Genomic DNA, 15617 nt, shown 5'->3' with positions numbered 1-15617 from the left:
GGGGGAGGGGAAGCCAGTGAAGGGATTGGCAGAGAGGGGCAGCAGTCACGGGATGATTAGTGAGGTGTATTAGTTTAGCAGCAGCATTCATAATAGACTGAAGGGGGGAGGAGCCTGTGTAAGGGTAGGCCAATTAGGAGAGAGTTGCCGTAGTCAAGGCGGGAAATAATCAAGGAGTGAACGAGTTGCTTTGTGGTGTCATTAGTCAGGAAGGGTGGACACAGCGATCACATGACAGTTGGGAGATAGAGCTTTTTGTGCTGCGGCCCCACGTCTGTGGAATGCTTTGCCTGATAGTTTGAGGGTTTCTCAGTCTACTGATACTTTTAAAAAAGGATTAAAGACTTTTCTTTTTAGTAAATGTTTTAGATTTATGTTATTTGCTTGTTTTGATTGTAACCATGTAGCACTTTGGGATCTTTTGATGGAAAGTGTGTTATAAATAACATTTATTATTATTATTATTATTATTAGTTGTACACAAAGAATGGCTTTATTCATAGCTATTCATTGTGTAATATTGTGAATATCTCTGTGATTGGTCACAGTGATCACATGGTACATACAGGGCCTATCACATCTGTACCATATGATAGCTGTGACCAATCACTGCTATCACAGTAGTACACCCTGTGTCATTCATAAAAACGGTTGCTTATAACAGTAATCATCAAAAAAAAAATCCTGATCACCTCCCCAGAGTAGTACAGGGTCAATATGTTAACACTACAAGTGTCACTATGTAAAAAAAAGGAAATAAATCATTATTATTTTGATATATATATATTTATTGGTAGTCGAAAAGAACACATTGCTACGTAGAGCTAGGAGAGTGCTGCTCACCCCAGACGAATCAGAATAGAACAAGTTCCCCCACAAAACGGGGTTTTTAGGCAGCAAAAAAAACAGTACTAACGCATGTCAAAATAATATAAAAAGTATTTTAATATTTGGTAAAAAACATGAGCTCTACCTGAGCAGTTTAAAAGCGGACTCTTATATACAGAGTACAGCGGTATCCATGGGCGTACATTAACAGACGCAACTATAAATTACACTGTATATTATAATAACAGTAAAAATATATATAATTCTAACGTGTTTCAACCCCCTGGGGGGTCTTCTTCAGAGAAATGGTGGTCTGTTGATAAAACAAAATTACACTGAATGAATACATCAAGTATTATGTATTATTTGTGTTGGAAATACCTCATATTTGTTAATATCATTTACCCAAAGATGTACTTCCAAAGAGATAAAATGAGTTGTGATATTTTTGATGGAGTTCCCCCATAAGGTGGTGCCTCGATTTCCTTCACATATCTGGAATGTTACCCGGTCCATGTCTACCACCAGGATACCAAGGGGAAAGGAGGTAGCGTCAGAGAACCAATGGCGTGGCTCACGAGAGGTCACACGAATACCACACCCCCCATAAACATAGGGAGTGGGTGCAGATATGGGCAACCGGATAATGTGGTAAGTCACACCTGCAGTGAAATCCCAACATGAAAAGGATTAAGAACATGTCCTTTTTAATATATGAGCACAGGGTGTGTATGTGGCATGAGATTGTCATCATCATACCCATAATCTATATAAAATAGAGAACGCACCCCTGGGTAACCCAAATGCCAAAGAAAAAAAAAATATAAGGGAGGGACATGTGTATACAAGTGAACCTAATAATGACTGTGCCTGCAAGATATCAGAATAATGTGGTGAGTGAAAAGCTAAAAGATGATAAGGTGAATATATGATGAATAGACTATGTGATGCATGAGAGATAAATAAATAGGTGAAAATGTGCGAAAAAATGGAAGGAAATAAATAACTTAAAATGGTGGACTAAATGGAATAAATAACAGACAACACATGCATAAAAAACGATGAACCAACTAAAAAATAGTGTAATATGAAGCATGAAAAGAAATAACCAACTAAAGAGGGGGAGGGAAAGCAATAAGGGAGTGACATAGAAAAACAAAACCACCATGTACATGAACTAGGATGAATGAGTGAAAGACAAGATGTAAATGAGATGTGAGTGAGAAAAAAAAAAAACTATTTATACTAGCCTAATTTAATAGACGGTATCGATGGTAAGAATAAAGACAAATTACCTGGATTATTAGGCTTGATCAAAAGTGATCTGAGTGGGAGAGGAAAGGACTGCGACCAAAACAGGTGCAGTCACTAATTCGTATTAGGTAGAGTCACCAAATCTGAAATTTGATAAGTCAATCAAAATACAGCTCTACAGATTTCAAGAAATTACTTGAATGCAGTAAATCAACAGATCCAGATCAAACCAAAGGGGGAAATAGCCATGCTTACCATCTGACAAGTGGAAGTTCAAACAGTCCTTTCATATGAAGTAAATGTGCACTTCCTGTGGGGAGGGGTATGTTTATAAGGCCTGTGAATTACCTGCAGGTGTAGACCGTCCACCCAATAACCGGTATTTGCCCAATACCGCATGGCCGCCTAATCAGGTCAGCCACATGTGGCCGCCCCGGCGTCCCGGAAGGCCGCAGAGCGGCCCCAAAGTGACGTCACTCCCGTCGCAACTGCGTGACGATCATTACGTCGCGTGCGTCCCCAGGATATGCGGACGCACGTGAGGTATGTGTCCGGAAGTGTCCTAGGATGCCACCGGCAAGGAAGTGCGAATCCCTCGTATCCGGACGGGACCAGCCCGCCCATTATGACGAAGGGAGGCGTGCGGAGAGGCCTGTATGTAAAAACAAACAAAAGCCTCTCCTATCCTTGCCAGGGAGTCACGACAGAGCTCAACCCACCCCCCTCCCCCTCATCATTTGGGTACAGCTGGCGGAAGGACCATGCTAGTTAAAAGAAAGCATTCACCCAGGGGGAAAGAAAATCCTGTGATACATATGCCGAGACATGCCGCATCCGTCCAAAAGCCCCCCAATAACCACCGGGACTAGGATAAGGTTGGGGGTGTGGCAGTGAGGGACATGGGGAAAAATAATTTTGTTTTATCAACAGACCACCATTTCTCTGAAGAAGACCCCCCAGGGGGTTAAAACGCGTTAGAATTATATATATTTTTACTGTTATTATAATATACAGTGTAATTTATAGTTGTGTCTGTTAATGTACGCCCATGGATACCGTTGTACTCTGTATATAAGAGTCCGCTTTTAAACTGCTCAGGTAGAGCTCATGTTTTTTACCAAATATTAAAATACTTTTTATATTATTTTGACATGCGTTAGTACTGTTTTTTTTGCTGCCTAAAAACCCCGTTTTGTGGGGGAACTTGTTCTATTCCTATATATATTTATTTTACACACTGACACCAGTCAGTATCACTGATCACCACCACAACAGTCATATGATAATGCTGTACCGCTCTGGTGACAAAACAATTGGAATAAACACAGGATTTTTAAAGTAGCTTACCTGTAAAATCCTTTTTTTTTATGTACATCAGGGGACACAGAGCCATAGTACTTACTATGTGGGTTATAGGACCACTGATAGGTGATGGACACTGGCATGCCCCAAATTAAAAAGTGCACTCCCTATATAACCCCGCCCACTACTGGGAGCGCCTCAGTTTTGTAGCCAAGCAATACAAGTGTATATCAAGAAGGGAGGGACCTCTGTGTCCCCTGATGTACATCAAAGAAAAAGATTTTACAGGTAAGCTGTGTAAAAATCCTGTTTTCTTTTCCTGCATCAGGGGACACAGAGCCATATTACTTACTATGTGGGATGTCCCATAGCAATGGCAACTGAAGGGGGGAGACAGAACCAAAAGAGGAGGCCAGAGGACTCATACTGCAGCCTGCAGTACACTGCGCCTGAAGGCAATATCCTCATGACCTTTAACATCGATTTGATAAAATCTGGTGAATGTATGTGTAGCACTGACCCCCGAAGGAGCGGCTGGTAATTGGGCTTACCGTTACCTTCTTGACCTTGTGCACATCTAGGGGTTTCCCGAGGTAGATGGCCCAAAGAACTGCAGAAACTGACACTGGATCCACTTTTAGGATATTTATTAGACAACAAGTAGACAGAACAGTCTCTCAATGAAGATAGAGGGTTGGGTCGGAAGTTCAGGTACTCTTGGAACTGCAAAAAATAGGAAGTCTCTCACTATAGAAATCCAGAGAATTACCGTTCATAACTGGATTCTCACAGCTACCGGTTAGACCTCCTCTCACTAGGCCTAGCAGCCTATAGAGTGTTTGAGTAAAGCAAAGCCTCTGCCACAGACTTGGATGTAGAACACTTGTGAATAAAGTCTCTGCCACAGACTTGCATGTAGAACAATTGTGAATAAAGTCTCTACCACAGACTTGGATGTAGAACACTTGTGAATAAAGTCTCTGCCACAGACTTGGATGTAGAACACTTGTGAATAAAGTCTCTGCCACAGACGTGAATGTAACTGAAGGACGTAGGTAAATTTAGAGAGCCATCATACGGTACCAGTATCTCTCAGCCGGTCCAGCGATACCGTATGAGTGTATATTCACTTGGTGTCTTTCAACTGAGCCTCCAGGCTCTTTCTGAGGAGCCAGCCTTATGCGTGGCCTTCTCCCGAAGAGTCCTCCCCTGGTTGCTTCTCCAGTTACTGGGCCTCTCCACAGAGGAGATGCACCGGACCACCTTTAAATCCTCCTTCCAGTTACTTTGCCTCAGACTAGCCAGCCCCGAGATTAGCAATTGGATGGATCCGCACCCCAGGCCATGAGGGCCATGGGGGCTGGTCAGGAGGACCAGGACCAAACAGACAGAAAGATCTTCTGGACCAGAACCCAGAAGCACGTGATGTCAGTACCTTAAGTATCCTCCCCAGAATTCACAGCAAGATGACACTCCCACTGGGCTGGTTCCGAGAAAGAATGGCACTCAATCCGCCTAGTTGAACTGCGTTCTCACACTTGCCAGTGGTGACAGCGCCACCTGTGGCCAAGCAGAACCCAGTGCAATCCAGCTAGACTGGTACTGAGACCATAATTTGCCATAATTGACCCTAAAACACAACTGTGGCTTTAGGAATTTTAAATAGGAAAAAACACATAGCGCGTGCTCTTCAGGAGTCGGCGCTACATATGAACTGAAGACCAAGTCGCGGCCTTACAGATCTGAGCCATAGAGGCCTGATGATGCCCCGCCCAAGAGGCACTAACCACCCTGGATGAGTGCGCTTTAACATAACAAGGAGGAATTTTATTTTTTAAGCCGTAAGCTTGAACAATCACTTGACGAATCCATTTGGAAATCGTGGACTTTGACGCTGCCTGTCCACTTTTTGGACCTTCTGGCAGAACAAAGAAAACATCTGTTTTGTGAACCTGAGCGGTCGCCTTTAAATAGACTCTGATCACTCTTATTACATCAAGGGAATGTAGTGTCTTCTCTTCCCTAAATTGAGGCTCTGGGAAGAAGAAGGTAGAATAATATCCTGGTTTAAATGAGAACCTGTCACCACTTGTATGATTAAATTTTTTTCACAGGTTTCTACTTTAATATAGCAGCAAACATTATGAGATTAAAGAAGTAGGTGCAAAGTGGAAGCAGTGGATCTGCAGGGAACAGCATCTTGAGCACAAATCACTTTATGTTGTTAATATGTTAATTGTTAATATAAATTTTCACATGGATCAGTTTTCTTCATTTATTGATAAACACCATAAGATCAGTGAAGTAGGTGTAAAGTGGAAGCAGTAGATCTGCAGAGAATATTATTTGAGCCCCTAGCACTTTATATATGAATGTCTCCAAATATTTTAGTGTATTTGTGATGATTTATGTGCACACACAATAGGACAGCACTGTGACACATAATGCTCTTCTAGTTGATAAAGGGAATACTTACCTTTGTTACAGCAGCAGTCCGGTATAAGTTATTTCTGTAGGTATTTGAGTTGTTACACATAGCGCGGATTTTATTCTATTTATATTGGTAAAATAATTGCCCAAATCTGGGGATCAGGAGCCATTTCCACCCTTTACTCTCGGCTGGGGTTCTTTGTATCCGTATAACAGATGTTCTACATGAGTAAATTTTACTGCAAAATTCAAGGGGGCAAAATGTCTCCCCCCCGAGCAGTAATATATTTCTATCCCCTTTGGTGGGAGTGGAGATGACCCATCTATAAGGATATACAGTACTAGGGATGAGCTTCGTACTACACTACACAGCCTGAGCTATGATTGGCCACAGGCATCCTGCCTGTGGCCAATCATGGCTCTCCTCGCTGCTGGCGCTGCGATTGGCCAAGCATGCGGGGTCACAGTGCATGCTTGGCCAATCATGAGCCAGCAATGCACTGCGCCATCGCAGTGCATTGTGGGCCGTGAGCGCCACGCGAATTTGACACGAATGGACCAAAATGTTCGGATTTCGCCGAACGGACGAACAGCCAAAGTCAAATTCGCGTGGCGCTCACGGCCCACAATGCACTGCGATGGCGCAGTGCATTGCTGGCTCATGATTGGCCAAGCATGCACTGTGACCCCGCATGCTTGGCCAATCGCAGCGCCAGCAGCAAGGAGAGCCATGATTGGCCACAGGCAGGATGCCTGTGGCCAATCATAGCTCAGGCTGTGTAGTGCACGCCCCACACTATATAAGGCCGCCATTGCGGCGGCCTCGTGTAGTGTGTTGGCGTCTGAAGCAGTGGGTGTTCTGTGTACCTTTAACACAGTACACACCGATCGTTTTCGGCTGATTTCCTATCTTTCTGTTGTGTAGTGGCTATTGTCTGCGTGCCCTGACCGCAGTATACACCACTATATTCACCTCACCTATATAGCTAGTGATCTATCTTTAATAATAGAGTTTGCAGTCAGTAGTGTTAGGAGATGTGCGTGCTGTCTGCGTGCTCTGTACCCAGTACATACCGCTATATCCACCTACATAGCTGTTCTCTATTTGAGCCCACTTGCCATATGCAGGAGTTATTGGAAGTAGTGTGTGCCTCCAGCACAGCACAGTATACATCTGTATATACCCCTTTATCTCTGGTGTTCTATAAAAAAGGCATCTGCAGGAGTTAGTGGGTGTTGTGTGCCTCCAGCACAATATAAACTACCCAACTGCTGTTTTACCCAACTCCCTTCAGGCCATTACCATGTCTGGAAGGCCAGCAAGGAGAGGCAGACAGGCGCGAGCCAATAAAAGAGGGCAAGCAGGCTCTGTGTCTAGAGACAACAGTGCTGGTCGTGGACGCGGTGCATTGTCATCAGCACGTGGCCATGGGACATGCTTGTCCTTCTTTTCAGCAGCTGGACATGTTGAACCGCAACATGCCAAGGACTTGGTAGAGTGGATGACCAAGCCCTCTTCATCCTCCTCATCCTCTCTCACCCAGTCTCAGGGTAGTAGCAAAGCAGCTGCCAACGCATCGTCTTCCCTTCTCTCAATGTCATCATCAGTGACTCCTTCCCTAGACCCACCACGTCCTCCTGAGGAGTCTCCTGAACTCTTTGAGCACAGTGTTGGGTACATGCTCCAGGAGGATGCCCAGTGTTTTGTGGGCTCTGATGATGACACTCAGCTAGAGGAAGGCAGTAGCGTGAGCGCAGAGAGAGGGGATGCTCAAGAAGGACAGCAATCTGGCAGTCATGTTCCACAAGCTGCAGCATACTGCCAGGTTTGCTACAGCGATGAAGAGGGAGGGGATGATGAGGGCACTGACTCCACGTGGGTGCCTGGAAGGAGGGAGGAGGAGGAGGAGGAGGAGGAGGCACATGTCCAACGAGGCAGGATGCCCTCCGGGGGCCAGCTTAGGGGCAGCACACCGACTGAATCACACCGCAGAGGTCCGCCTGTGCAGAGCGCTGCCTCTGCGCGTTATTCTAAAAGTTCTTTGGTGTGGGCCTTTTTTGAGACGAGTGCATCACATCGCACCACTGCTATTTGCAACATATGTCTCAAGCGTATCTCACGTGGCCAAAACATCAGCCGCTTGGGCACCACATGCTTGACCAGACATATGTTGACCTGCCATGCAGCTCGTTGGCAAGCGTACCTCAAAGACCCACACCAAAGAACAAAGCGGACCTCTCCTTGCTCCTCATCAGCTGGCATCTCCAAACCCACTAGACCTTCAGTCCTCTCTGAAACCTGCTCTGAGAGGAATGAAGGTGTAGAATTAGGTGTGTCACAGCCAAGTGCATCCGGGAACTCTGCTAGCGGTACACACACGTCTGATTATAGCAGGCAAATGTCCCTGCCCCAACTGCTGGACCGGCGGAAGAAGTTTACTCCCAGCCATCCACATGCCCAGCAGTTGAATGCTAGCTTGGCTAAATTGCTAGCACTTCAACTGCTGCCTTTTCAGTTGGTAGACTCGGCCCCCTTCCGTGAGTTTGTACAATGTGCGGTTCCTCAGTGGCAGGTCCCCAAACGCCACTTTTTCTCACGGAAGGCGATTCCGGCTCTCTACCGGCATGTGGAAGGCAATGTCCTTGCCTCGCTGGACAGGGCGGTCAGCGGTAAGGTGCATATTACCGCTGACTCATGGTCCAGCAGGCATGGACAGGGACGTTACCTGTCTTTCACGGCCCATTGGGTCACTCTTCTGGCTGCTGGGAAGGATGCAGGACAAGGTGCAGTAGTGTTGGAGGTTGTTCCGCCACCACGCCTCCAAAATGCTACTATTGGTTGTGACACACCTCTCTCCTCCACCCCCTCCTCTTCTTCTTCCTCCATGGCCTCTTCCAGTGCTCTGTCCTCAGAACCAGCGGTGCTCCGTAGGCGTTCCAGGGGCTACGCAAGTACGCAGGCAAAACGATGCCATGCCGTGCTTGCGCTGGTTTTTTTGGGGGACAGGAGCCACACTGGGGCGGATGTTTTGTCAGCTCTGCAGGGGCAGGCCGAGAGGTGGTTGACGCCATGCCAGCTTAAGCCAGGAATGGTGGTTTGCGACAATGGCACCAACCTCCTCTCCGCCCTCCGACAGGGACAACTGACCCATGTGCCCTGTGTAGCTCACGTCCTTAACCTGGTGGTGCAGCGGTTCTTGGGCAGGTACCCCGGCTTACAGGATGTCCTAAAGCAGGCCAGGAAAGTCTGTGTGCATTTCCGCCGATCATTTAATGCCTGTGCTCGGCTGGCTGAGCTCCAAAAGGAGTTGAACCTGCCCAAGAACCGCCTTATATGTGACATGCCCACCAGATGGAACTCAACATTGGCCATGCTGCAGCGGCTGCACACGCAGCAGAGGGCCATCAATGAGTACCTGTGCGACTACGGCACCAGGACAGGGTCAGGGGAGCTTGGTTTTTTCTCACCACGCCAGTGGGGCATGATCAGGGATGCATGCACTGTCCTGTCACCGTTTGAGGAGGCCACAAGGATGGTGAGCAGTGACAGTGCATGCATCAGTGACACTGTACCTCTTGTCCACCTCTTGGAGCATACGCTGCGTGGAATAATGGACAGGGCACTTGCAGCAGAACAGAGGCAGGAAGAGGAGGACTTCCTTGCCTCTCAAGGCCCCCTTTATCCAGACAGTGTTCCTGCTGTGCCACCCATCACACAGGAAGAGGATGAGGAGGAGGAAGAGGAGGAGGAGGATGATTGTGTCAGCATGGAGGTGGAGGCTGGCACTCAGCATCAGCAGCAGCAGCAGTCTTATAGGGATGATTTACAGTCCCAAGAAACACGTGGACTTGTACGTGGCTGGGAGGAGGTAGCTGCGGATCATGTTGTCCTTAGTGACCCAGAGGACTCCGGACCGAATGCCTCAGCTAACCTACGCTGCATGGCCTCCCTGATCCTGCAAAGCCTGCGGAAGGATGCTCGTATTCTTCGGATCAAGGAGAGGGACCATTACTGGCTGGCCACTCTCCTTGATCCACGGTACAAGGGTAAGGTTGCCGACCTTATCTTGCCATCGTAGAGGGAGCAGAGGATGAGACATCTCCGGGAGGCCTTGCAGAAAGGTCTGTGCAACGCGTTCCCAGAGACTGGGAGGTTACAAACTCCTGGTCCTGGACAACGTGTTGCTGAGGCATCGGTCAGAAGGAGCGGTGGAGAAGGTGGCCGTCTGACTGATGCTTTCAGACAATTTTTTAGTCCGCAGCCCCAAGGTATGATCGGTTCCAGCACCCATCGCCAGCGTCTGATTTACATGGTGCAGAAATACCTAGGGGCAAGGTCAGACTTGGACACCTTTCCCACCGAAAATCCTCTGGCTTACTGGGTCTTGAGGATGGATCACTGGCCAGAGCTTGCACAGTATGCAATTGAGCTACTGGCCTGTCCTGCATCCAGCGTTCTTTCGGAACGCACCTTCAGTGCTGCTGGTGGCTTTGTTACCGATCACAGGGTGCGCCTGTCCACCGAATCAGTTGATCGACTGACCTTCATCAAGATGAATCAGTCTTGGATCACCCACAGCTACCAAGCACCTGAAGCTGATGTAACCGAATAATTTTTTTTTTAAATACCACATCCCTTCAAGACTGCCTATGCTGATGCTGAGTGACTGTCCTGTTATGTTGATTGTCTATCCTCTTCCTCCTCCGCTGATATGTTGGAAGAACATTTTTGGTTCTGGGTGATGCCAGCAGCCCAATTTTTCTGCCCCTGTTTAACAGGGGCGTTTAATTACAATTTTTAATGCAATGCTTTGCAGCAGGGCTAATTCCTGCAATAAAACTAGAGTATATGGCAGAGGTTGCAGTGTGGTGGCACCAGCACCAGTGCCTAAGGCCCAATTTTTCTGCCCCTGTTTAACAGGGGCGTTTAAGTACAATTTTTGATGCAATGCTTTGCAGCAGGGCTAATTCCTGCAATAAAATTAGAGTATATGGCAGAGGTTGCAGTGTGGTGGCACCAGCACCAGTGCCTAAGGCCCAATTTTTCTGCCCCTGTTTAACAGGGGCGTTTAAGTACATTTTTTGATGCAATGCTTTGCAGCAGGGCTAATTCCTGCAATAAAACTAGAGTATATGGCAGAGGCTGCAGTGTGGTGGCACCAGCACCAGTGCCTAAGGCCCAATTTTTCTGCCCCTGTTTAACAGGGGCGTTTAAGTACAATTTTTGATGCAATGCTTTGCAGCAGGGCTAATTCCTGCAATAAAACTAGAGTATATGGCAGAGGTTGCAGTGTGGTGGCACCAGGACCAGTGCCTAAGGCCCAATTTTTCTGCCCCTGTTTAAGAGGGGCGTTTAAGTACAATTTTTGATGCAATGCTTTGCAGCAGGGCTAATTCCTGCAATAAAACTAGAGTATATGGCAGAGGTTGCAGTGTGGTGGCACCAGCACCAGTGCCTAAGGCCCAATTTTTCTGCCCCTGTTTAACAGGGGCGTTTAAGTACAATTTTTGATGCAATGCTTTGCAGCAGGGCTAATTCCTGCAATAAAACTAGAGTATATGGCAGAGGTTGCAGTGTGGTGGCACCAGCACCAGTGCCTAAGGCCCAATTTTTCTGCCCCTGTTTAACAGGGGCGTTTAAGTACAATTTTTGATGCAATGCTTTGCAGCAGGGCTAATTCCTGCAATAAAACTAGAGTATATGGCAGAGGTTGCAGTGTGGTGGCACCAGCACCAGTGCCTAAGGCCCAATTTTTCTGCCCCTGTTTAACAGGGGCGTTTAAGTACAATTTTTGATGCAATGCTTTGCAGCAGGGCTAATTCCTGCAATAAAACTAGAGTATATGGCAGAAGTTGCAGTGTGGTGGCACCAGCAGCAGTGCCTAAGGCCAAATTTTTCTACCCCTGTTTAACAGGGACATGTAATTACAATTCTTGATATAATATTTCACAGGAGGGCCCCTTCCTGTGCCCACCCAGAGTAACGGTGAGGACTTATAGTGTTGTGGCACCAGCACCACAACCACCAAAGGTCAATTTTTCTACCACTGTTCAACAATGGCATGTAATTACAATTCTTGATATAATCGTTCACAGCAGGGCGCTCCAGCGCCCACCAAGAGTCACTTTGAGGGCTTACAATGTTGTGGCAAAACCAACACCTTGTTCCGCCATTTCTGCAGAGCATATATGGCAGGCCCCTACTTTCAAACATCCAACTTACAAACATCTCCTACTTGCAAACGGAAGGAGACAACAGCAAGTGAGATGAAAAAAGATTGACGACAAAACAAATTATACAGGACTGGAGCTACACTTTAAAAATGTACCAGTTGAAAATTACAAACAGATTCAACTTAACACAACAAACCTACACAGTTCCTGTCTTGTTTGCACCGCCTGTATACTGCTGTTCTGAGTATATAGGGCCTGGGGGCCACACGCATTTCCTTTTTTTAATATGGGTACGGGGTTCCCCTTAATATGCATACAAGACCCAAATAGGCTGGTAATGGGCAGGGAGGGCTACCCATGCCATTTTTCTCAATGATTTTCAACCATATTGCAGGAACCAGATATAACATTAAAACCGCAAGCAGTTTTAAATGGTGTTATTTCCGTTAAATGTCATTTTGTGCAGGGACTGTTCTATACACGGGAAACACGTGGCACTTCACAGGCATACTACAGACACCCCACAGGCACCATATTTAAAGGAATATTTCACTTTTTTTTTTTCACTTTAATCGTCATTAAAATCAGTGCTCCCGCCAAAACGGCCGTTTTTAAAACTTTTTTTTGCATTGACCCATGTCCCCTGGGGCAGGAGCCAGGTCCCCAAACCCTTTTTAGGACAGTATCTTGCATATTAGCCTTTAAAATTAGCACTTTTCATTTCGAACGTTCGAGTCCCATAGACTTCAATGGGGTTCTAACGTTCGTTCGAATTTGGGGTCCGTTCGAAAGTTCTGGTGCGAACCGAACCGGGGGGTGTTCGGCTCATCCCTATACAGTACATATACACACACAGCACAAGGCCGTGTTCACACTACCAGACGTTTCTGCAGTTCCTCTGATCTCCACAAGATGGTGATCTCAATTCTACCCAGACAGGAAGTCTCTATGGAATACAGGAAGTCTCTATGGAAGACAGGAAGTGATGTCAGGTACAGACAGGAAGTTCCGGGTGAGAGGTGAGTCAGAAGGAAGTAGAGAGGAGACGTTGCAGGAAGAAGTAGCAGAGGAGGTAATAAGATCGTATTTTCTATTTACACCCAGTAATCCCCCTTTTAGTGAAGGTCAGAAGTATTAGATGTTTGTATTTAGTTTTATAAAATGGACAATCTCTAATCGGGATGCAATGTATAACGCAGTCAGTGTATCGGTATAATGTGGAGTGTGATTTCCGGGGTCCCCACAGGGGGAGGACATGAGGCTCCCTCAGTAAGAATCACATAAATGATTGTATATTGTGTCAGGATAGAGCCAGACACCTCGGCACCACCTGAATCTGAGGGGAGGTCTCTGGCTGAATTCACAACACAAAGAAGGGGGTCAGTCTGGTGAGAGTCGCCTTCCATGATGGACACAGAGAGGAGCTGATGGCTGCAGACCTCACTGGAAGGTGCTTAGAACTGCTGAGTCTGATGGGTCAGTATGGACTGGGTGCTGCTCTCTGCACCCTAGACATATAGTTCTGTATTGTCTGTGCTGCTGAGCTGTGGTCAGACCCTCCCAAACCCCTCCAAGGGCCCATGGACTTCACCCTGCCTGCCCTGCTTCAGCTACCAGCCCCTACCCCTGTCAACCCACATATCTGCCCTGTTCTGGACTTCACCTTGCCTGCCCTGCTTCAGCTACCAGGCCATACCCCTGTTGGACTTGATATCTGCCATTCCCTATACTTAACCCATCATGCCCTGATCTCTGCCCTTTTTTGGACCTGGATCTCTGTCCCTGAGTCGGGCCCATTTCCCTGGCCATCCTACGTGAACTACCTGTGTGGTGTTAGATTGTTATCCGGTGGAATTTTTCATTGTACTGTGTCTTGCTACCCTATGTGCTAACACTGCTCTGTCCTGTGGACTATCACCCTTTTGCTGTCCTGAGGAGCACCCTTCATTTCTGTGCCTTCTGTTTGCCCCGTTAAAATAACAACCCTTATCTGTCCCATATTACCGCCCCGAGGATCGCTCTTCATTGCTGTATCTATTGTTTGTTCTGTGGACTAATTCTCCACCTGCCTGTACCCAGAGTCCCCCAATAAATGCCCCACGTATCGAGTTCCTGGTGATTCACCTCTGTGTGCTCTCTCTGCACTCTTCATTCATCACACCCCCGTCATGTCCGTCCTCTTCCTCCATAGTCACTGCAATGTCTTTTATCTCCAGCAGATGATGATACGCACATATATTATTATTATTATACAGGATTTATATAGCGCCAACAGTTTACGCAGCACTTTACAATATAAAAGGGAGACAATACAGTTATAATACAATAAAATACAAGAGGATTAAGAGGGCCCTGCTCAGAAGAGCTTACAATCTAATAGGGTGGGGCAGGTGGTACAAAAGGTTGCAACTGTGGGGAATGAGCTGATGGAAGTGATAAAAGATCAGTTGGAGACGTGATCGGCTTCCCTGAAGAGATGAGTTTTCAGGTGTTGCCTGAAGGTAGCAAGAGTAGGGGATAGCCGGAGAGGTTGGGGTAGCGAGTTCCAGAGGATGGGAGAGGTGTGTATATATATATATATATATATATATATATATAATGTGGTGGAAACCTAGATTAACCCCTTCAGGGGGATCAGTTGATGATGAATATATCTTCCTTCCAAAGCTGGCCATACATGGTTCAGTTTTATCGTTCATCCAGCAGGATAAGAGGAAAAAACGGAAGTGATTCCCCCATCCACACATTGGAGGGGGGTGGGGGAATCCTCCCCGCTGCACTATTGTATTCTGACAATACACAGATCAGTGATGAAGCTATTGGCTGCAGCTGCTGATGGAGTGACTTTTATCCGGCAGTGACCACACATGGATGGAAATGTGACCGATCCCTGCTGAACCAGCTGAATTTCCATGTCTCTATGGTCACCATAAGTGACTTCCTCCCCTCCCCCTCATCTCCTTCATTATGTAAGTCATGCTGAGATCATCTCCCATTGGCTGAGCAATATTCTCATTTGTCTCTGAGCTCCTTCTTCCACTTTTTCTGATGCTGTTAGGATGTGGGCAGACTCTTGGCATCCTCACTAGCAAAGTGGGACTGTTGGACCTGCATTGTATGTAATGACATCAGAATGCCTGCTACAAGCTTTTATCCTGCATAGTGTGGGGGTCCTGTGTGGGAAAATTATATCTCACTCTGAAGTGGGGCTTTAATAAAATGGAGACCTGAATGGAGAGGTGAGGAGGATTCTGGGAATATCATTTATTTTTTTCTATTTGTGTTCAGATCTAGAGTTTTCCTCCTGTGAAGTCTGGGGATCATATGACCATCACATTGCCTCCACCTCCCTCCCTGATAGAATAGAGAAATACAAAGAAGATTCTAGAAGTCACCAGAGAGATGATGGAGGAGAGGTGAGGAGGATTCTGGGAATTCTGGGACATTATCCAGTAACAGACAAGGGATGTGTCTGGATGGTGACTGTATCATTGTGTGTGTCAGGTTCCTATAAGGTGTCAGGATGTCACTGTCTATTTCTCCATGGAGGAGTGGGAGTATTTAGAAGGACACAAGGATCTCTACAAGGACGTCATGATGGACAATCAGCCGCCCCTCACATCACCGGG

At 46.7% G+C, this 15617-nt stretch overlaps 1 protein-coding gene across 1 annotated transcript in view; it reads left to right on the top strand.

The window, feature by feature from the left end:
- The window catches only part of LOC143986903 (uncharacterized), a 1023878-nt gene that overhangs the window by 945718 nt on the left and 62543 nt on the right, over positions 1–15617 (top strand). The window contains exons 23-24 of the mRNA XM_077485310.1: positions 15282–15404; positions 15493–15616. Of these exons, the coding sequence (XP_077341436.1) occupies positions 15282–15404; positions 15493–15616 (247 nt within the window). The remainder of the gene's footprint in view (positions 1–15281; positions 15405–15492; position 15617) is intronic.

Source organism: Lithobates pipiens, unplaced genomic scaffold (assembly GCF_037356315.1).
Source record: "Lithobates pipiens isolate NorthernLeopardFrog02 unplaced genomic scaffold, aLitPip1_a1.2 Scaffold_18, whole genome shotgun sequence".
Classification (NCBI taxonomy): domain Eukaryota; kingdom Metazoa; phylum Chordata; class Amphibia; order Anura; family Ranidae; genus Lithobates; species Lithobates pipiens.
Note: the sequence above shows the minus strand (reverse complement) of the source record. Positions and strands in the feature narration are given on the sequence as shown.